The following is a 24,007-nucleotide window of genomic DNA, read 5'->3' as shown; positions in this document are numbered from 1 at the left end:
ACATCTCTCCTCCCCCCCCCCACACCACACTATAGATAGTATAGCAGCTGGGGTGCAGTCCTGGGCTAGCTCACACTCCCAGGGATAGCAGGATGTGATGGTGCGGATACCTGCCATCCTCGCCTTGCAAAGGGGGGCTGGGTTTCACCCACTGTGTCCCCAGGGAGAACTGACCACTTCTCTTGTTTCACCACAGCCGCAGCACCTGCGAGTGCAGGGTGCACCACCGCGCCTGGAACATCCACCCGCACCCGGGCCAGCAGGTGCACCCGGAACCAGGAGGAGTACCAGCGGCAGCAGCTGAGGTTACAGGGAAGGCAGGTCCACACCCAAGAGCAGTGGGTGCAAGAAGACCTGCAGCTGCGGCGGGAGAGCTTGCAGGAGCTGTGAGAGCAGGACCGTGCCCTCTGTGAGCACTTGCGGGTCCTGGTAGACCAATTGCTGCCTCCTACCACTCTAGCCCCTGCGGCCGCCCCAGCTGTCACTCCTCCTCCCACCCCAGCTCCCCCTCTCATTTCTTCCGCCCCCTCCATCCCTTCTGCCCCACTCTCCATACCCCCTCCCTCCCAGGAACACCGAAGCCCCCGCACCCGCAGTGCTGTAAGATGGGAGGGCTGGCAAGACCTCCAACTCTGAGCTTCCCCTCCCCCTTCTTCCTCTTGCCTCCCCCTTCCAGCTCCCTCCTACCAGGTTTCCCCCCTACCCACTCCCGTCCTTATTCCCCCTCTCCTCCCACCCCAGTTATGTTAAATAAAGAGAGTTTTTTATGGCAACACAGGTGTTTTAATTGTACATCAGGAAGGGGGGTCAGGGAGGGGAAAGGGAAAGGAGGTGGGGGTGGAATGTAAGGCACAAGGCCCCAGTGGGGCACGCCAGGGGAACTTTAGTCCTCGTCCACTTGGAGGTTCTCCTGCAGGTCTTCCTGGATGCGGACAGCCCCCTGAAGGGCCTCCCAGCTGGCAACCGTGTGGGGCTGTGCATACTGGCCAGCCAGGCGGTCAGCCTCTGCCATCAAGGCAGGCAGGAAAGCCTCTCCCTTCCTCTCACATAAATTGTGGAGCACACAGCACGCTGCCACCACGTGCAGCATATTGTGCTGGGAGAGGTCGAGGCGGGGGAGGAGGCACCTAAACCGTGCTTTCAGTTGGCTGAAGGCCCCCTCAACCACGATGCGGGCCCTGCTGAGCCTGGCATTGAAGGCCTGCCGGGAGGGGTTGAGGTGTCCCGTGTAGGGCTTCATCAGTCAGGGCTGTAGGGGGTAGGCTGCATCCCCCATCAGGCACACTGGCATGTCCATGTCCCCGACCCTGATGTGGTGGTTGGGGAAGAAAGTCCCAGCGTGCAGCCTCTGGCACACAGAGGAGTTGCAGTACACCTGCGCGTCGTGTGCCTTGCTGGACCAACCCACATTAATGTCCATGAACTGGCCCCGGTGGTCAGACATGGCCTGCAGGATCACGGAGAAGTACCCCTTTCTGTTGGTGTAGAGGGAGGCCTGGTGGTCCGGGGCACGGATGGGGATATGCATCCCATCGCTTGTCCCCCCCCCCCCGCAGCTGGGGAAGCCCAGAGCGCCGAACCCCTGGGTGACCGCGTCCGGGTCGGTGAGGTGGACGACTCTGCGGAGCAGCACCCTGTTGATGGCCTTGACCACCTGCAGAGAGACACACAAAACCGAGGGTTACTGGGGTGCCCGGGTGGCTGGGAATGTTCGTTCCCTGCCACTCCCACTCCCAGGAGTAACCCCCGCTGCAATCCTGGCCACCGCGGGCGGTCTGTAGAGCAGCTGGGACAGACTGAACCTTCCCGGGGAGGGCACTTACACCACCTCCCCCCCGTTTTCTCCTCCTTGCAGCCCCCCTTCCTGGCCCAGTGGACGGTGAGTTCTGTACCTGCATGAGCACTGCTCTGAAGGTGGATCTCCCCACTCTGAACTGGTTCCCCATGGATCCGTAGCTGTCCGGCATGGAGAGCTTCCAGAGGGCGATGGCCACTTGCTTGTGGAGGGGAATGATGGGTCTCATGCGAGTGTCCCGTTGCCGTAGAGCAGGGGCAAGCCACTTGCAGAGCTCAGGGAAGGTGTCCTTCTTCATCCTGAAGTTCTGGGTCCACTGTTGGTCTCCCCAGAGCTCCAGGACGATGTGGTCCCACCAGTCGCTGCTGGTGTCCAGACGCCGCTGGCGTCTGGGCACCGCTCCTCCATGGCCCCCAGTGGGGGGTAGGAGGAGGGCCAGGGGGCTGGCCTGCAGCAGAAGGTGCCAGGAAGCCTCCAGCAATTGCTTCCAGGCTTGCAGCAAGACATTCAACATGAGCACCAGAGTGCCCAGGGGTGGCTCCGGCTTCATGGTGCCAAGTGCTGTGGTGTCCCAAATGAGAGCGACCAAAGGAAGAGGAGAGGAAAACTCTTTGCTGTCCCTCGGCGAGGTAGGCAAGCAAGTGGGAAAGCTGAGAACTGTGCACTCTGGACAGCAGCCACACAAAGCAACTACTGACCTGATGCCCTGCTGATTCAGCTGCCCTTAAATGCGATCCAGCATCCAATCAGTGTGGATGCGCTATTTCGAAATAGCAAAACGCTATTTCGAATTAGATTTTGTGTCTAGATGCATTATTTCGAATTAGCTTAATTCAAATGAACTAATTCGAATTAAGTTAATTTGAAATAGTTCATTCGAATTAAGCTAATTCAAAATAGCGCTGTAGTACCCTTAGTGCTCCTGCCACAAATTACAAAACAAATGAGTTAAGAAGTGGAATGCACAACCCCCCCTTTTTCCTCACAGAACGACCTCCCCTGGAAATGCTCATTAGAAACCACACTTTAGAGCCAGACAAGTTGTTGCATCTTGCAGTGTGCCCTGAAGGTCAACAAACCAGAGCTATTTTGCAGCAGAGTGAGATCTTGCTTAGAGCTGAGGAACCCTCGAGGAGAACCCTCCAGAATGGGTGCACATGACATACTCCATGAGTTTTTGAGACTGGGTTTCAAATTATTGTGTGCCCTCCCCAATGGCCAGACAGAATTGTTTTTAAAATAGTTTCTGCTCACTCCTCATAGGGGTAGGTGTAAACTAGATAGAGCCATATCACTTCTCTGTTTCACCTCTAACAGCTGTTTTAGGGTATGTCTACACTTGCTCCCTAGTTCAACCTAGGCAACTGAAATTGCTAATGAAGCGGGGATTTAAATATCTCGCGCTTCATTAGCATGATCACTCTGGTGCGTTACTCCGAGGAGTAACATTAGTTCGAACCAAGGGGTTTGGTTCAAACTAATGTGTCCCAGTGCACACTTTCACTTTTTAAACAGCTGTTGAGCAGAGTAATGCACCGGTGAGATCATGCTAATGAAGCGTGGGTTATTTAAATCCCCGCTTCATTAGCAATTTCGGTTGCCTACATTTGCATCCCTAGTTCGAACTGGGATGCAAGTGTAGACATACTCTTAGAGAGGAGTGGTGGGGATGGTCTTTGTTTGGGGCATGATACAAGCTATGCAAACACAGTGAAACCTGAAATCCCATGAAATATGTCAAGCTTTCTCCTTCAGTGCAAACTTGGAACTTAGCCCAGGTTTGCTGAAAGGTTTAAATCTTCCATGATTTTGACTTGATATTTTTAGTGGTTTTGACTGGCTTTTGCCTTGAACTATAAAGCTTGATTGACTCTGAAACTCAGGGAATGTGAACCAATACCAAATATAATTTGCATGAAGCACTGTCAAGCAAATGTGCCAGATTGTTCACAGCTCTGTCAGTAAGATCATTGGCAGCTGCAGAGGAAATACAGAGCCTTGAACTTTGGTCATTTATTTTACTTTCTCGTGTTGATTTGATGCTGATTGTTTGCAAATGCAAAATGTTAAGGGTCATAATTCTCCTAAGGACAGTTCAGCCCTGATGTAAATATTTATGTAACATCCTAGGATTTGTCACACTGGCTCTGATCAGCAGTTCAGCTAGTCCAGTCTCCCAGCTATGATATTAGCTTGTCCCAAATGCTTCAAAAGAGGACTCAGAAACTCCATAGATACTATGGCACAACATATCTATAAGGATATGTCTGCACTGCCACCCTAGTCCGAACTAGGGTGGCTAATGTAGTCATTCGAACTTGCAAATGAAGCCCGGGATTAAAATATCCCGGGCTTTATTTGCATGTTCCCGGGCGCCGCCATTTTTAAATGCCCGGTAGTTCGAACTCCCTGCCCGCAGCTACACGTGGCACAGGCTAGGTAGTTCGAATTAAAGCTCCTAATTCGAACTACCGTTACTCCTCCTGCAATGCTTCATTTGCAAGTTCGAATGACTACATTAGCCACCCTAGTTCGAACTAGGGTGGCAGTGTAGACGTACCCTAAGGGAAATATTCCTCTAGTCCAGATATTTTATGATTTTATGATTAGCATACACCTTGAAACATGGGAGTTTATGTCCCATTATAACTATGTTTTTTCTCAATATTTGTATCCATGTCTAGTCCTTTTAAAATATCTTGCTGTTCTTGGCCTCAGTGATATCTCATGGCAGCAGATTTCACAGGTTCATTACATATAGTATTTTTTAAAATTTATTTTTTTACTTTTAAAATTAATTGCCTTAATCCTGCAAACCAGGGATTCTCAGCCTTTTTCTTTCCGAGGCCCTCTGCAATGTGCTATACAAATGGCCTGGCCCATCTGTGCTGCAACTGTTCTTCTGCATATAAAAGCCAGGTCCAGCTTTGGGGGTAGCAAGCAGCACAATTGCCAGGACCGCAATCCACTGAGAGCCTGCAAAGCTGAGTTACTCAGGCTTCTGCTTCAACCCTGGGTGGTAGAACTTGAGGCCCTGGGCTTCCTGCCCCATATGGTGGGGCATTGGCTTTCTGCCCCAGGCCTCAGCCACTCTAATGCCATCCCTACTTGACGGACCCTCTGAAACCTGCTCAAAGTCCCCTGGTAGCACTGGGCCGCTGGTTGAGAACTGTTGTGAAGGGCTCCATTGTCTGCAGTAAGGATAATCACATCAGTAAGAGAACAAGAATTTGACTCTTGATGTTTTTCTACCATATCCATTTCCTTTACCATGCAATTTTGTCAGTGATTTGATAGCCATGGTTCTAATATGGCTCTAGGTAACAAGATCATTGCGCAGAGCAGTCAAAACACTGATCCAAGTAGGACCTTCTATGTGCAATCACTGCTGTATGGAAGATTTCCATGCTCTCTTATGACATCAGTATTATTTTTTCTTATAGGTGTTGAAGTGGGTGGAAGAAGCGGTGCAAGCCTCCAAAGTGCATCTCTTGTCCACGGATCATTTGAGCTTGGCAGTTAATACTTGGCAAATTCCTTTTGATCCCAGTCTGAAAGAGGTCACTGTGTCACTAAGTGGCCCTTCTCCAGTCATTGAAATCCGTGATCCATTAGGTGAGATATTGATATACTATTTTTATATTCTGGGGAGATAAACACCCCAGCTTTGCACTCTTCGGGTCATTTTCACATAGTTCTGCTTCTGTACTCTTATATGGCTCTAGGTGTGCCTACATTACAGGCAGTGATCAAGCTAGCAGGGGTCGATTTATCTCATCTAATATTGACATGGTAAATCAACCATGAATTGTTCTCCTGTAGACTCTGACATTCCACCCGAATGAGAAGTGTAAGAGGAGTTGATAGGAGAACATCTCCTGTTGATGCACCACAGTGAAGACACTGTAGCAAGTAGATCTAATTAAACACATGGACTTGTGCTACTCACGTAGCTGAAGTTGTGTAACTTAGATCACTCTCCTGCAGTAGTGTAGACTGGGCTTCTGGAATAACTCAGCTGAGTTCACTGGGGTTACTCTGGGTTTATAATGGTACAACTGTGATCCCAGTGGTAAAACTTTGATTGGCTTCACTGGAGACGGGACTGGGTTTAAACTATTTTGGATTTCTGAAACTTAGTTGATCATTAAAGCTGGAGGAGCCAGAAAGTGATTCAGCAGTTTAATCACATCCAGGGCCGTCTTTAGGATTTATGGGGTCCTATGCAGTACTGTTAAAGTGGTGCCCTATGCCCAATGATAGCTGGGGGAGGGGAGAAATGATGATTTTTTTAGAAAAGTGATTTTATAATTTTTAGCTCCACACACATGAAATATTTTAAAGCACATTTTAAACTAAGGTCCTGTAAACTCCCACAATCAATTTAGAAACTGACAGTATGTTCCTAGGGTGGCCAAATGCCTGTTAAATGGCTTCATTTCCACTTGAATGGCTCTTTCATAGTTTCAGTGTCTGCTAATAGATCTGGCAGGCTTTGTCACTTTTAAATTAACTTGTTCCTTTCGGGAGGAATTGAGCCACAGAACAGGGATAGAAGAAGTGTGTGGTTGGATAGACATTAAGACATAATAGTGCCCCAAATGTTCAGGTGCCCTGCACAACTGTGTATTCTGAGTATGCGTAAGGAGGGCACTGATCACATCATTTCCAGAAATGTAAATGGCTCAAACATTTCCTGACTTTTCTAAACTTGCTTGCTGTAGGGTGCCACTTTGCTAGCTTCAGAGACTGGAAAAGCTTGTGTTTATTCACGCAATAGGCACTTTTTTCCTGGCAAGATTTGTAGTGGCATACATCTGAAGTAGTACATTGAGTTCAGTTGAGTTATTCTGAATTTATGCAGCAGTAACTTGGATTGTTGTCTGGCTCCAAATTTGCTTCTTAGGAGAAGCACCACTCTTTCACACTTTAAGCTAATATTTTGGAAGTTGAATGGAAAAAGCACAGTTGAGAGCAAACCACCTCACAGACATGCATCTGACAAAGTGGGTCTTTGCCCATGAAAGCTTATGCTCCAACACTTCGATTAGTCTATAAGGTGCCACAGGACTCCTCGCCACCTCACAAATAGGCTTTTCTCTGTGAAAATGATGTTTGTAAAAGTTTAAAAACAGATATGGGGACTTTTTTCCTTCTTCTTCCAAGAATGTATTGTGGAGAAGTGAATCCTAGTACCATAGAAAAGACCTATTTGCTTCATCTATATATGGCAAAACTTGGACAATCTGGAGTGGATTTTCAAAGGGGGTTAAGAGAAGTAGATGCTTAAATCTGTTAAATTTCCACTAAAAATCACCAGCTAATACAGGATTGTTTTCCATAGTGGTTTTTAGTGCTTAATCCAGTCTAGTGTCACAGACTAATTAACCTGAAGGATTTCCTTTAGTGTGGCCATGAAGTACTGATCTGCATGATCCATTCTACAAGTGTTAGTAGTGTAAATAGTCACTGCTAGCATAAAGGCATTTGCGTTTAGTGGCAGAGCCATGCCCCATGGGTTCTGCACTTCGAGGAGGCTTTGATATGCCTCAGAGGCTTGCTGTGGCCCTCCACACTGCTTCTTATCTTTGCTAGAGGTCAGAGTCACAGCTTACTCAGCCATTCTCATCATTGGCAAAGTTAAAGGATTGGGGTGAAACTCCTCCATAATCATGGCCTCCCTTTCTAGGAGCAGACTGTTTCGTGGTGTAGGGAAGGTTGTGGGGATACCCAGATCCACCCACTACTCCAAGTTCCAGCCCAGGGACCCTAGGCAGCAGTAACTGACAGGGAGTTTCCGCTAGCCCCAATACAGTAGCCTTTTCTCTGGGCCACTTTCTCAAACATGTAAGAATGGCCGTACTGGGTCAGATCAAAGGTCCATCTAGCCCAGTATCCTGTCTGCCGACAGAGGTAATGCCAGATGCCCCAGAGGGAGTGAACAGAATAGGTAATCATTAAACCCCTACTAATTTTTTTTGCCCTTTTCTGAACCTTTTCCAATGCTAATATATCTTTTTGGCAATATGTGGGTGTACCATGGATTTATATAGAGGCAGTAAGATATTCTCTGTCTTACTCTCTATCCCTTTTTTAATGATTCCGAACACTCCATTAGTATTTTCTCCCTGGTACACAAGTGAATCTTTCCTGTTTCAGCATACTCGTTCCTTTCTCATCAACACACTTCCTCTTCTCAGTCCTTCACTTTTCTCCTTCCCCCTCCCTGACCTGAGGGTAAGCCTTTTAAAGTAACCCAACAGGATGCAGGTGCCTGATTAGCCTGTTGCTTCAAACAAGCTCTTAATTAGCCTCAGGTGCCTGCTTGCCTTGATTTGGTGACAGCCATCTCTGCCAGTTTATTTAGAAAACAGAAGAGCATTCACCCAGCTCCCAGTATGTCTACCCTCCACCAAACTATTGACTACGGGTAGCCAGCTGCCCTGGCTTTGTCACAATTTCTAATGCCCTTATAAAAACTTTGTATTATCTTTTTCAACAGTTGTACCCACAACATACAACTTTTCTTTCTCTAACAATCAATGGGGCTTTGGCCATATCATGTCATATGTGTAAGAAGGAGCGAAACCAGATCTCAGTATCTGAATATACCTGAATATAGTATAAAATCATGAGTGGAGAGGGCCGATAAAGAAAAGTTATTTATTAGTTCCCTAAATAGAAGAACTAGAGGACAGCAAATGAAATTAATGGGAAGCAGGTTTAAAACTAATAAAAGAAAGTTCTTCTTCACACAGCATGTAGTCAGCCTGTGGAACTCCTTGCCAGAGGAGGCTGTGAAGGCTAGGACTATAATAGAGTTTAAAGAGAAGCTAGATAATTTCATGGAGGTTAGGTCCATAAAAGGCTATTAGCCAGGGGATAAAATGGTGTCCTTGACCTCTGTCTGTCAGAGGCTGGAGAGGGATGGCAGGAGACAAATCGCTTGATCGTCGTCTTTGGTCCACCCTCTCTGAGGCACCTGGTGCTGGCCACTGTCGGTAGACAGGATACTGGGCTAGATGGACCTTTGGTCTGACCCAGTACGGCCGTTCTTATGTTCTTATGTTCTTATAGTAGCTGGCCCTTACTAGCTATGAGCCAAACTAAAACCAAGAATCAAGCGCCTCTGAATCATGAGAACATTCCAGTCCAAACTCTGTACCATGTGCCCACAATTATTTAGTGGTGAAAAGATAAAATGAAGTTTACTGGTTTGGTATACTACTTATAAGGGTCTTTTTAATAAATGTATTACTCCTTTATAAGTTAGAACACTTAGGATGCTCCAGAAATTAAAATTCAAGGTAGTGCTTTGTGGGCTTTGAGTGACTTTCAGCCGGAACTTTATATTGAGCTTTTTAAAATGTCTGTGAAATGTTCCTTTTTACAGCATGGTACCCGAGTCAACTCTTCTATCTGAGGCATTCCTCCTTGTTTACAGGAAGGGAGACTTTGCTTAGAATGTGTCTCTGAAGAGCATGATTAATAGAGTTCTGTGTGGAGTTCTGCGTTAAATGCTAGCTCTACCAGATGTGCTTTGTTTACATTAAAATACATATCATCCTTTGTTGCTTCAAGTGACTTTCAAATCATGGGCAATGTAGGACAATGTGATGAAAGGTTGTCTGACAGTGCTCACAGTTTAATTCATTTCTGGGGACTTCCTCTTAAAAACACGAACTGCTAGAGTTGGGTTTACTATCCCGAGTAGTCCCTTTCGCTTCAGGATGACGACTTGACACGTTAAGCACTAAGTCCGCTCCTGTCTGATTGCAGGATCAGACCCTGAATTAGAAAACAGTTCCATCTCTTTCTTCTTTGTAACATCACAGCTCCTTGGCTGAGCTGCACAGCTGCTGGTGACACACCACCAGCAAACCCAACCCCAAAGCCCTTGTGTAAAACCCTAAGAAGATTACCCCTCTACCCAGTTATTTGTCAGCTGTCTCAGTATTGGGTAGGGCTGCTCTCATTTAACAAGAAACCAATCTGGTATGAACACAGCTCTGGATCAAAGGAATTTTGACCTGCGTCTAAATCATACACTTTTCAGGATGGGGACTACAGGTAGATTCCTGGGCTCAGTGAAGTCAATGGGAGTTGTGCTATTGATTTCTATTGGGGTTTTCTGCGTCCTCTGAGGATGTGGAGCAATATAGCCAATTTGCCCTTCTTGTTCATGTTTGAGGGGCAAGATTCTCATCTGGTTAAAAATAGCTCCAAATCAGTGGGGCTATGCCAATTTACATCAGCCAGCAGTGTGGCCCATATGTACAGTACCCCAACTTGAACCCTTTCCTGCACTTCAGCCTTATCTCTTGTTTTGGAGCACTGCTTCATATTGTTCAGCCACTGATTGGCACATAGTTTGTGTCTAAACTACATCCCTTTTCTCTGAAAAAATGAGTACAGGATCTTTCAAAAAAGGGTTTTATTTTCCTACGATTCTCCCCCAAACAGCTGTTTTTCTTTTGAAAAGCCCCTTTTCGAAAAAACAAAAAACCGCAGCCGCCATTATGCAAATGAAGAGTAGGAAATTTAAATCCCGGCTTCATTTGCAATTTCAAAGTGTCTAATTTACATCCCTTTTTCGAGAAAAGGGATGTAATCTAGACGTACCCTTAATGATTAGCAGAAGAGGTAACTGAGCGTCACCGATTCCAATATGACATTATGGAAACTGGTGTTCCGCTGTTGAGGCAGAATGTATCTGATAGCCAGGCTAAATTTACAATGAGAATTTAAGGAGTTTGAACAACATTGCGAGAATGTCTTAATATTATAACACTGGGGCAGCACCCACAGTCCTAGCACCAGTGGAATTGCTACAGGGAACTGGCTAGCAGTGCTTTTACCACCGTGCCATCTATCTTGCTAAGAACAGGTCTAGAGCATGGGTTCCCAAACTGGGAGGCGTGAAGAAATTCCAGGCAGGGTGCAAGGCACCCAGTCCCCTCCTCACCCCCCCCATCAAGTTTTGCTGCCCCAGTCAGTTCCTTTTTTTTTTTTTGTTGTTCAACAAGTTTTACTGTTGGGTGGGGGGGCGTGAGGGTTTTTCAAAAATCAAAAAGGGTGCATGATGCCAAAAACATTGGGAACCACTGGTCTAGAGGATAGCAGGGAGAGCATACAACAAAGAATTGCCAGGAACAGCTTGAAGATAGATATTTCTGTAAATATCATAAATGAGCTAACTAATAAGTCATACACTAAGCATATGTGTAACATGACTAAGAGAAATTTATTCACTCCATGTTTATTTGTGTTTTAGGTAAGCAGATAACGAAAGGATCTGGCTTGAATGAGTTGCTAAATATCCACAACTCTGCCAAAGTGGTGAATGTAAAAGATCCAGAACCTGGAATGTGGACAATTAAGGTATTAACTTACTGTCTCTGTGTATGATGTGTGGCAACTAATTTTGTTGGCAGTAGCATTAAGACTTTGCCCAGTTTAGAGAATTATGTTAGGTCAATTCCTGCCAGCGTGTTCTTTTTCTGTATCTAGGAGCAAAACAGTGAACATACTGTGTGTTTGTTGTGCTTGCAAAGAGCATGTGCAGCACTGTGGGACATATGGGAGAAAAGATCTACAATGCGTAGGCCAAGGATTTGGTTTGTAGGCTTATGAACAGTGCAGGTGCTATTGTATTTGATTCATTATTCTATGAGGGTGCATGTACACAGTGGCGCTACTTCAGGATAATGGACATTATCCCAAAATAGCATTCTTTGGGTCTTAACAGTATGGCCAGATACATTTGAAATAAGGGGCTTCTTATTCCGGCATCCTATAAACCTTTGTTGCATGAGGATTAAGGAAGATGCTGAAATAGAAATTAGAGCTGTGTAAACAGTGCTGTATGAACATTGAATAGAGAGCTTGGGGCCCAATCCTTTAAACCTTCAAGCAAACATGTAAATTTACCCATATGAGTATTGTCATTATGTATGTGTTCACAAGATTGGGCCTTAAAAGATTTAGAGCTGGTGTACACTAGAAAATTAGGTCAGTGTAACTGCATTGGGGTGTGAAAAATCCACAAACCCCTGAGCAGTGTCGTTAACCTGACCAAACTACTGGTAAAGATAGCGCTAAGGAGCAGAGGGAGGTGCATCATCTGCACTGATGGAGGAATTCCTCCTGTTGGCAAAGGGAGTGTCTAGACCAGGGGTGGGCAGTAATTTTTGATGGGGGGGGGCACTCCAAGATTTTGGAAAGTGGTCGAGGACCTCACTCTCCCATGATATTAATGGAGGAGATGCGGGGTCTGGGATGGAGTTTGGGTGCAGAAGGGAGCTTGGGGTAAGGGATTGGGCTGCAGGAGGGAGACTGGAGTCTGGGAGGGAGTTGGGATGAAGCAGGTGGTTGTGATCTAGGGCAGGGGACTGGAGTGCAGGGGTTTGGGATGTGACCTAGCGTAGGAGGGGATTGTGATCTGGGGCAGGAGATTGGGGTGTCAGATCTGGGAGGGGGCAATCCCGGTAAATGACAGACACCTCCCTGGTGCATCTGTTGCCTCAGTGTATCTCATATTTCCCAAAAGTTCAACTTCTGTCTGGCATTAAAATATAGAGCCATAAAAAACAGGGAGATCAAACTTCCACTCCTCATGATGATGGCCACTATGTGTGGCCTCTGATCCTGGCCAACAGATTCCTTTTCACCTCCATGTGCCAGTCTCTGAATAAGTCTGTTGCCTTCACTGTCTCTGAACTACTCTCCTTAGGAGCATCTAAGAGGAAAATAAACCTGTTCTATTTTGGCTAAACCTCCAGGCTTTTCTCCCTGGGATCCCTGACTATTTGCTTGGGTATGTCATGCCAGCCAAAGACAAAGAGACTGCTAGCTTTCCAGTTTAATTAGATTTCCTTTTGGGCAGGAACCCTTTCTTTCTACCTTCCCCCTTTCCATAGAAAATTACCTGGTTAAACTAGTATACCAGTATATGTTGGTTTGGTCATCTGTCTTTCCAGGATTAATCTCTGCTCAGGTTTAAGAAACAAAACCAGGTTATTTACAGGCAATTAATTTAATCACCCAGGGATCAAGCAATGACAGGAGGAATAACAGGTAGTTCGATTTAGGGCTTTCATTCCAAATACCAGGTCCCTGCCACATGTAGACGCGGGCAGTTAGACCACACTTGTAAATTTAAAAAATGGCGACCGGCCGGGAAGATGCAAATCAAGCGCGGGATATTTAAATCCCGGGCTTGATTTGCAACTTCGAATGCCTACATTAGCCTCCCTAGTTCGAACTAGGAGGCTAGTGTAGACATACCCAAAGAGAGAAACAACCTTCCTCCCTCCCCTTCTCCGGGAGATTGGAACCTTACATAATGGCCTTTGAGGAAGTTAGGGCTGATCAAGAGATCTCTCTACCAGCTTACAGCTAGGGTAGCCAGATAGCTGAACCAAAAATACTGAACACTCCCCCATCCCGCCCCCCAAAAAAACCACAGGGGAAAAAATTCTGTTGAGAAAAAAAAAAAAAAACCAGTATGGCCCCTTGCAGAGTTAGAATAGTGATAGGAACAGGGGAGCGGTTGAGCACTAAGACCCAGGGAAGGCATTGCTTCCCCTTAGTCTGGAGGCTTTTTGCTGGCGGCCATTTTGTGTTCTTCTTCAAGCGAGAACTTAGCTTCCCTGCGGAACCAGGGAAGCATGGAGTCTGGGGTAGGGTTGCCAGGTGTCTGGTATTGACCCGGACGGGTCAGGTAGGGTTGCCAGGTGTCCAGTATTGACCTGGACAGTCCAGTATTTTTGCCTCCTGTTCAGTCTTAAAATTCAGAAAATACCGGACACCTAAAACGTCCGGTATTTTCTGATTTTTTTCCAGGCCAGGAGGTGAAAATACTGGACACCTGGCACCCTAGTGCCCGGGCCCAGGCTCAGCTGTCCCCTCCTCCCCCTCCCGGGACCCGACACCCCCAGCCCTTGGACGCCATGCTACAGCTAGGCTTCAGCATTTTTGGTTCAATCATTTGGCAACTCTATCCGGGAATAGGGGGCTGGGGGTGTCGGGGTTGGGGGGGGCAGGGCCTGGGCACTAGGGTTGCCAGGTGTCTGGTATTTTTGCCTCCTGGCTGGGAAAAAAATCAGTAAATACCGGACATTTTAGGTGTCCGGTATTTTCTGAATTTTAAGACTGAACAGGAGGCAAAAATACTGGACTGTCCAGGTCAATACTGGACACCTGGCAACCCTACCTGCCCTTCTTCATCTCTTGATGAAGTGGTTATGCCACCTCCACTATCTCTGGCTGATGATTTTGAACAGTTCCAAGAGGGTCATGGATTCGTTGAAACTCTCTTTTGAGAAGATAAAAGAACCATGTCATGAACTTCTTGACATCCTTCATACAGCTTAATTCTCTTGGATCCTACAATTCTGCTCACATGCAAGAGAGCAGACGAAAATGTTATGATGCCCCATAGGATTCAGAGTTTTTCTTTTTTCTTTTCTCTCCTAACTCTTTAGTGGTTGAGGTGCTAAATGTATGTGGAAGGACACTGCATCTGTGTCCTATAATAAAGATCATAAGTTCCAGTCAGTAGAAAATTGCATTTGTCTGCTACTTTACAATTTAGAACGGCCAACTATCACATGTTAATGGTCAACTACAATCAATGCAAATACAAATTATACCAAGGCAAATTCGTATCCATTCTTCCAACAGAACACAGAGAGCCCCATTCCAAACAATTATAAAGCAACTGGGTTCCAGAACATTTTTGCAGAACACCCTCAAAACTGCAGATCCTGCTGCTCATTTGATTTCTACAGTGGTATTTATGAGGCAGGCCTCCTGAGTTGACGTTTATTTCTCCCACATTTGTGCAGAATATTTTTTTAAGTGTACCGAGTCATGTGCAAATGTGCTCCACCAGTAGTAACAAAAAGCCAAGGTATGGGCACTCTGCTAATCAGGTAGCATCAGAATCTCTCCTGAGCGGTTACATAAGCACCCAGCTTACAGAGAACACTGGGTAGGAGATCCCACAGAGATCCCACCCAACCAAATTCTCAGATTTCCAGAATCTCAATGCAAAAGGCAGGCTTCAGAGGAGAAAGCTTGCTACTACCCAGACTTCATCCACATGACGTACAACCACAAAACACCAGTTTTCATGCAACGGACAAAGTCCTAAGCTGCCATTTACTTTCATACCAACTGCACAGTTCCACCTGTCTTCATCGCATTGGCAACCACTTGGATTACTTCTACCAGGCGTGGGAATCTATTGCTTTGGGCAGGCAGGTTTTGAGGATGATCTCCCCAAGCTTCTCCATCCATTTCACTTCTCTTCCCCATCCTCTTTCCCCATCCCTTTTCAGAGACCCTTCTCAAGAACTTGCTACAATAGGAAATAAACTCTTCTTTGCTTGGATGCTATGGGACAGATTTCTAAGTATTTTCTAGTTCCAAAAAAGAATGGCATTTGGAGACCCAATTTAGCAGTTTGCGCAACTTCAGTGTGTACACAAGCTTAAGTTTAATGTGTAGATTAAAACAAGTTATTGAGGTTATTTTGGCATTAGGTCAGCGTTAGTGAACATGCCATTAACTATCTTTACGTACTGTATGATCAGGTTAGGACATTTAATTCATTTTTCCTGAACCAGCTAAATCAAGATAAAAGGTAATATCCAAAACTCAGGAACTAGTAGTAATGGAGACTTCAACAACCCAGACATCTGTTGGAAAAGTAACAGAGCAAAACATCAAGTTCTTGTACTGTATTGTGGACAACATCTTGTTTCAGAAGGTGGAGCCTGTAATCAGGAGGACAGCCATTTTAGACTTTATTATGACTGACAGGGAGAAATATTGACAAATTATTGCTTGTGTGCAGGGCCGGACTAAGGGGTGGGGGAGCCGGGAAGCTGCCCAGGGCGCCAACCGATGGGGGGTGCCTGATGGCAGCTGTAAGGGGTGCCATGTGCCAGGGGGCCGCGCAGCGCTCCTTAGAACTGCCATCAGGCGCCGCGTGCCCGGCTCCCGCAGTGCTGGCCCCCCCCATCCCTGCAGCGCTGGCCAGCAGCGCCCTTCCCCCCACGTCCATGGGGCCCTGTACAGCCAGGTGTGGCCCACCCTGAGCTGCGCGCCAGCAGCAGTGGCCGGGCCGGGCTGGGCAGCGCATGCGCTGTGTGCCCCAGGGGCGGGCCTCGAGCTGTGTGCCAGTGGCCCTGGCTGGGCAGCGCATGCGCCGTGTGCCCCAGGGGCGGGCCTCGAGCTGTGCGCCAGTGGCCGTGGCTGGGCAGCGCATGCGCCATGCACCCGGGAGCAGCGCCACGTGCCTGGGCCCGGGGCGCCGAAATGGCTCGGGCCGGCCCTGCTTGTGTACAAATGCTAGATATCCAAATACTAAAACGGGTGAATGGAATGGGTTGCCTAGGGAGGTGGTGGAATCTCCATCCCTAGAGGTTTTTAAGTCCCGGCTTGACAAAACCCTGGCTGGGTTGATTTAGTTGGGATTGGTCCGGCATTGGGCAGGGGGCTGGACTTGATGACTCCTGAGGTCTCTTCCAGCTCTATGATTCTATGATTCTATGAACTGAGTGTCTGGTATTAAATAAAATATCGATATAACAGGCATTACAGAAACTTGATGAAACAATGATAATTAATGGGACATGGTAATACCAGGGTACAAAATATATAGGAATAATGGAGTAGGTCACAGTAGAGGAAGAGCACAGAATAGTAGGGGAGCACTCCTTGGCTTCTCCCTTTCCTCTCCTTCCTGTACTTCCTTCCTATCAGCCTTATGTAGCCCTCTGGTTAATGAGGCTAGCAGCTACTTCCCATTACCAATTAGCTGCTAAGACAGCTCTAATTAACCTTCTGGCTCATGATTTCCCAGCCAGCACCCGGTCACATCAGTTGGCAACAGATTGATAAGCCATCCAGTACTAAATCACCAGTACCGGATGACATTCACCCAAGCATTCTGAAGGCACTCAAATGTGAAATTACAGAACAGCTAACTGCAGTTTCTAACCTACCATTTAAACCAGCTTCTGTTCCAGATAACTGGAGGATAGCTAATGTAACTCCAATTTTTAGAATCTCTCCAGAGCCATCTTGGCAATTACATGGCAGTAAACCTAACTTCAGTACCAGGCATGTTGATTGAAACGATAATAACAGAATTGAACAGACACATAAGTAACCACGATTCCTTGGGGAACAGTCAGACAGGTTCTGTAAAGGTATGTCATACCTCGCCAGTCTATTAGAATTCTGTGTTCACATATGAACAAAGGTGATCCAGTTGATATAGTATATTTAAACTTTCAGAAGGCTTTTGACAAGGTCAGGAAAGGCTCAGAAGTATGGGATAAGAGGCAGCGTCCTCTCATGCATCAGTAACTGGTTAAAAGATGGGAAACAAAAGGTAGGACTAAATGGTTAGTTTTCACAATGGAAAGAGATAAACAATGGTCCCCTCAAAGGATCTGTATTGGGGCCTGTGCTCTTCAACATATTCATAAATTATTTGGAAAAGAGAGGTAACTGTAAGGTGGTAAAGTTTTGCGGATAATACAAAATTACTCAAATCCAAATTACTGACTGCAAAGACTTACTAAGGGATTTCCCAAAATTGGGCAACTGAGCAAGAAAATAGCAACAGAAATTAGTGTTGCTAAGTGCAAAGTAATGAACACTAGAAAAAAAATCCCAAACATATGTACAAAATATGGGATCTTAATTAGTTGTTATCACTCAAGAAAGATCTTGGAATCATTGTGGATAGCTCTCTGGAAACATTTTCTATAAACATCTGGTCAGTGTGCAGCAGCAGTCAAAGCAGCTAACTTGTGAGGAACCATTGGGAAAGGGATAGATGATGAGACAGAAAATATCATGCAACTGCGTGAATCCATGGTACACCTACATCTTGAATACTTTGTGTAGTTCTGTTGCCTCATCTCAAAAGGACATGTTAGACTTGGAAAAATTACAGAGGAAAGGGCAACAAAATGAATAAGGGAATGGAACAACTGCCATAGGAGGAGAGATTAAAGAGACTCAGATTATTCAAATTGGAATTAAGATGACTAAGAGGTCATCTCTTGAGATGACTAATGGGGTAGGATAGAGGTTTATAAAATCAGAATGCGAATAAGGAAGTATTATTGCCCCTTCACATAACAACCTGGGATCACTCAATAAAATTAATAGGCATTGGGTTTAAAACAAACATAAGGAAGCACTTTTTTACCCAATAAATAGTTAACTTGTGGAATTCATTGTCATGGGATGGTATGAAGGCCAAAAGTATAACTGGGTTAAAGAATTAGATAAATTCATCAGTTGGTGCAAAGTCCTGTGTGAAGACAAGTGCTAAGGGTGGATTTAAGTCAAAGGCAAGAGTAAAATGAATTCCCTTGTACTCAGCCTCGTTGTTTGCTCTCATGCCAGTTAAGCAAATATTCTGTTTGTCAGAGTGTCAATTAAGTGGATGCATGAATGCTTTATAACCCAGAAGATTCCTTCTTTGTGCTCCTGCCACAGCCCTGAGGAAGAGTGCAAACAGAACTCCTGGCTGATGCTAATGGCATCCCTGGCCTTTATTGCAATGGGAAGATGCTAGGAGGACAAGTTCATGGCCCCTTCTTCCACTATGCATCAGACAACAGAACTGAACTTGGGGAGAATGTTCCAAAGGCGGCAGGGCTGTCAAGTCTGGGCCTCAAGGACAAATGCTGGCAGAAAACCAAAATTGCTCTAGATACATAATTTCTTAGATCTAGTGAAAACTCTGCTTAGAACTATTTTTAGATGAAGCAGTTGTTTTTCATAACTGACTGCCTGGACAATCAGCCATGTAGGCACTATGACAAATTGGTATCTGTCTTACTGGAACAGCCATTATTTATTTCCCTTAGTTAGCCTTTCACCTCAGAAAAATCACTATGTAAAGTCTCTGTAATATAAGCCAGCTGTTAACAATATTAAAGGATACAAAGAATAGTAAATGCAATACCAAATAACTCCTGTTATTGAACATTAATTGGCTGTTAAATGTTCACTGGACAAATGTAGTAACAACGTTTCCTTTTCGTAGTTTTATACGACATCTGTATAAGACTTTTATAGCAGGATTAAAAAATTTGCAGAGCTTTCCCTGACCTCTTCAAATGCTGTAAAATCTCAATGCAAGAAAACAGGCTGAGGAGCAGAACTGTGTGAATTATTCATTACAAACAATACATTTGACTTGAGTATTGGTAACATTGTTCATTATTAAAAATGGCTTTAAAACACTTATTTTTAGAAATGACCTTTTTACTATAGTTTTTTCCTTCTCTTTCCCTCCCCATCCCCTTTTTCTGCTATTTATTTGTACCTCTTGACCCCTTGCTCCATTCATCTGAAGAAGTGGGTTGCGCTCATGAAAATTCATGATACCATCTACATGAGAGATGTACCTACAAGATCACTTTTTCAATTTAAATCCAATGTAAGATCTACCTCAAACCCAAATACCCTTGCCCAGCTTCCTTCCTGCCCCTTATTTGAGGCCCTGCTCCTGCTCACCCCTTCTCTTAGGCCTCACCCTGGTCGCTCCATCTCAGGGGCTGCAGGGATGTGCAGCCACTTCCAGAAGCAGCAATTACCATGGGGATAATGACTCCAGCCATAACAGGTTCGGCATTTTAGAACTCACTACTCAAAACATTAAATTTAAGCGTAAGAGAGAAATTTAAATTATGTAATGCACAGACCAGTCAAAACCCAAAAGTAACAAACTTTGCAAGCAGTAAAAGAAGTAAAAACAACCCCTCCAAGTATGTGTTGGGTCAGGAGATAAGAGTGAAGGACAGTTGATGTTTGTAAGAATGACAGACACACAGTGTTAAAAAATAACAAATAATCTGGTAGCACTTATAAAGACTAAGAAAACATGTAGTGGCATCATGCGCTTTTGTGGGCACAGCCCACTTTTTCACATGACGGGAGTGTTGGATAGTGACAGAGATTTGCATTGCCAAGCTCTGTCCATCCTCATCTCTCTGTGTTCAGATGGGTACAGGAGTGGGGGTGGACACCCTGACATCAGCATCCCCCCCCTTTCTCCCTCTCAGCAACCCACTCCCTCCCACACACAAGCAGGAGGCTCCCCAAGGGGCAGCTGCAATGCAGAGAGCAGGAGCCGCATGATAGTGGGTGGAGGAGCAACTGAAGTGCCAGTGCTTGATAGATTCCTGGCCAAATCAGTCGTGATTACCTGTCAGAGGCTCCAAGATCTACCGGTAGATCCCGGTCTACTGATTGGTGACCACTGATTACGTTCTTTGTTAGTCTCCCAGGTACTGCAGGACCATTTGTTGTTTTTTTTATCTTTTTCTTTTTACTACAGTACAAAGCAAGAAGGCCTGAATCAGGATCTATGTCCCATTGTGCTAGGCGCTGTGCAAACATCTGGAAACAAATTTCACCCTATAGGATTGTTTTCAAACTAAGTTTTATACTGTAGGTGTTGCATGATGGATGGGGTAACTGAAGTCACATATCATTTTTGCTCCCACTGGATAGCTCAATATTTTATAAATAAGAAGAAAATAAAAAAGATGTAAAGACTGCTGCAGAAATATTTGCTATGTGAAATTTTGTGCAAACAAGTATTCATTGCAAAAATATTTGCAAGACTTGGGAACATTCCAGGAACATTATTGCAAATAAAAACAAAAACAAAAATTAAAATATAAGTAAGTGATGAATAAAGCGGTGTTTTTAATTAAAAAAGAAATGTGATATCAGACAGTTCTTTGATTTTTATATAGTTTGTTCCATGCAAGCTGAAAAAATTCAAACCACCATAGCCAGGGGAAAAGGGAGGGGAGGTAAGAAGGTGCTAATTATAAGATACTATTTACATACTATTATTTTCAGTTGACTATTGAGACCTCAATTTTGCATTAAGAGTAGATTTCAAAGGATGTGACTGTTAAATGCGATTTATTCCGGCCTGCATTATCATTATACTCCATCTAAATAGCCGGATTTGGCTTAGAGGCTGTAAATGAGTAATTCGAATGGCCATTTAAACACTCTCTTGTTCACAATAAGTACCAGCCCTTCTCTTGACTCCTTTTTTTTCTTCTTTTTCTTCTCTATCTTGTGTGAACAGCCATTTAGCCTAAATCAGCAGGGAAGCTTCTACAACATCCTCCAACAAAAACAATGCAAAACCTTTTAAAAGGGTCTGGCCCACGAAAGCTCATCATCTAATAAACCATCTTGTTAGTCTTTAAAGTGCTACATAGTCCTGTATTTTGTTTCAGCCACACCAGACTAACACGGCTACATTTCTATCACTTTTAAAATCATAATTCCTGCCTTGCAGGAAAATAAAAGAGTGTTTAAGGATAGCTCATTGATAAGTCTACACAATAGGATGGCCTACTTCTATGCCCTGCTGACAAGCCTTTTTATCTGAACAGGTCTATAATTGTGTTAATGGCCTGTAACTTGTCACCAGCAAGACCTTAAAGAGTAATTAGATGCAATCACCTACTAAAGAGGCTATTATGGAGCTTGTAAATAAAGATTACAAGTTATTTCCAAGTCAGTCTGCAGAAACAGTACCTTAAAAGCTGTGGTCTCCAACTTTTTTACACTCAAGATCATTTTTTAAAAGTCAGGACAAGCCAAGATCTACCCCATCCTTTCCCCAAGACCTCATCTCTTCCTTGAGACCCTGCCCTCTCTGTTCCCTTTCTCTCCATCACTTTTTATCCCTGGCCCTTATACACTCTCAGGCTACGTCTACACTGGCCCCTTTTCCGGAAGGGGCATGTAAATTTCACCAGTCGTAGTAGGGAAATGCGCGGGGGATTTAAATATCCCCCGCGGCATTTAAATAAAAATGTCCGCCGCTTTTTTCCAGCTTTTTTAAAAGCCGGAAAAGAGCGTCTACACTGGCCCCGATCCTCCAGAAAAAGCACCCTTTTCCGGAGGCTCTTATTCCTACTTCAAAGTAGGAATAAGAGCCTCCGGAAAAGGGCACTTTTTCCGGAGGATCGGGGCCAGTCTAGACGCTCTTTTCCGGCTTTTTTAAAAGCCGGAAAAAAGCGGCGGACATTTTTATTTAAATGCCGCGGGGGATATTTAAATCCCCCGCGGATTTCCCTACGACGACTAGTGAAATTTACATGCCCCTTCCGGAAGAGGGGCCAGTGTAGACGTAGCCAGTCAGTGCTCTTGCGCAAATTCAAGCGGCCAGTGTGGACAGCTGGCAAGTTTTTGCACAAAAGCAATTGCTTTTGTGCAAAATCTTGCCAGTCTAGATGCACCCCTGCAGTCTAGCCGTACCCTCACTCGGTTAAGACAGGCGGTGCGGGGTCTGGGGTGTGAATGAGTGTCAGCCGACGGTCCGGGCAGTGAGTGGTGTGTGTGTGCGTGTGTTATACACCCGAGACTTCAACTGCTGAGACCGGGGTCCCTTGCAGCGAGCAACCTGGAGGAGGTTTACGGGCGCCCCAATTCTGCCAACCGATGGTCAGGGCAGTGAGTGGTGTGTGTATGTGTGCTATACACCCGAGACTTCAACTGCTGAGACCGGGGTCCCTTGCAGCGGGCAACCTGGAGGAGGTTGACGGGTGCCCCAATAAGTTTACAGGGAGAGCTTATAACACCTCAGATTTTAGCTGCTAGGATACAGAAATCCCTTCGCAGCGGGCAGCCTGGGGAGGCTGAGAGATGCCCCAACGGATCTGTCCCCCGGAAGCGACACAATCCAAAACACCCAAGCTCTCCCTATATCTGTCCCTTATGACCGGCTGAAGTTCTTTAAAAATTGTGCTTGATTCTTTTACAGCAACTGAAGGAGTCAGGTTAAAGCTTAAACAGTTACTATTTTATTGTTACAGGGTAAACTTAGTTGTTAAATGCTACTACTGTGTTACAGATAACACAACCACTACAAAGGACAGGACAGAAATTACACTAATAAGTCACTTATAGGTACCATGAAACCCTTTTGGTTCTCTGAGCTCGTATTAAATGCATGCAAAATAGACACCTAGCAGGTATAATTCTCACCCCTGCATTCCAGAGTTGGTGTGGCCAGCATCTTTCTCTCAATCCCTCGGGAAGAAGTAGGGCGAGGTTGGGCGTCCCACAGACCTCGGGAGACAATCAATACCTGCCAGCAGGTACAGATGATTGGAGCTCAAATGGGGTGGGCTACTAAACCCCTCTTTATACCCCTTGGGTCACGTAGGCTTCTTCCTGGTCTCAAGTGGCCAATTAGGAAAAATGGTTTTGAATGCCAAGTTTCCCATGAAGGGTGCAAAGCATAATTCACACCTGGGAAAATGCAGACAATGGGCACCTCTGGTATGTGATGGGCGAAGATTCCTCTCCTGGGACAGTGCAGGCGCGTCAATTACTGGTACTAGCCATCAGGGCGATGGGAGGCCCCGGGTCGTCAGCTAGCCCATTTACTGTCTGGTTTCTGTTTATGGTAGAGTCAGGGACAGGCAGCACACCTGCGTTCCCAGGGCATCAAAGGCTGACTGCCTTTCTCTTGCTCTCGGGGGGGGGGGGGGGGGAGAACAAGATGGGGTTCATGTCAGGCTACAATGAGGGATTGAGGTGTGGGAAAGGGTGAGAGGTGCAAGTTCTGGGAGGGAATTTGGATACAGGAAGATGTGGAGAAGGGGATCCTGGCTCAGGAAGGGGACATCAGGCCGGGCAGTGTTGGGCTCAGGTGGAGGGTTGTGGTGCTGAGCACGCCACAGGCTTGTGGATGTGAGGGTGTAGGAGTTTAGGTTGGGGCCGGCACGCTGGGGACTTTATTCCCCCGCTGCCTTCCTGCGTGGGGGGAGGGGGAATCCTGGATTGTGCCAGCCCCAACCGCTCGGGCAGTGCGTGCCTTGCTCCTCTGCTCTCCACGGCAGTGCGCGCCACCCGAGCAGCTGGAGCCGGCGCCGTTCCGGACCCCCATTCGCTCCCCCAAGTGTAGGGGAGGAAGGAAGGCAGCAGGGGCACAAAGTCCCCAGCGCATGATGGACCAGCATTTTAGGTACCACGCTGGCTGTTGAGAGGGGGAGAGAGCAACCCACGCACTTCCGGGACCTGGCGTGCAGCTGCAGAACTCCCTCTGACCCTGCAGGGAGTCCTGGAGGTAGCATCGGCACTGTGTTAATCTTGGGGGTGGAGGGAAAGAGCAGCGAAGGGGGGCACCCAAAG

The 24,007-nt window shown here is 45.9% G+C and overlaps 1 protein-coding gene across 3 annotated transcripts in view; it reads left to right on the top strand.

Moving 5' to 3' along the window:
* The window catches only part of HMCN1 (hemicentin 1), a 360,405-nt gene that overhangs the window by 102,543 nt on the left and 233,855 nt on the right, over positions 1–24,007 (top strand). For all 3 annotated transcript variants that reach the window (XR_012906027.1, XM_075936754.1, XM_075936755.1), the window contains exons 5-6: positions 5,239–5,410; positions 11,070–11,176. Coding sequence is in view for 2 of the 3 variants with exons in the window: in XM_075936754.1 (XP_075792869.1) it covers positions 5,239–5,410; positions 11,070–11,176 (279 nt within the window). In the remaining variant the exon portion in view is untranslated. The remainder of the gene's footprint in view (positions 1–5,238; positions 5,411–11,069; positions 11,177–24,007) is intronic.

This window comes from Pelodiscus sinensis, chromosome 9 (genome assembly GCF_049634645.1).
Source record: "Pelodiscus sinensis isolate JC-2024 chromosome 9, ASM4963464v1, whole genome shotgun sequence".
Classification (NCBI taxonomy): domain Eukaryota; kingdom Metazoa; phylum Chordata; order Testudines; family Trionychidae; genus Pelodiscus; species Pelodiscus sinensis.
The sequence above is the reverse complement of the archived record's forward strand: the minus strand, read 5'-3'. Positions and strand labels throughout refer to the sequence as shown.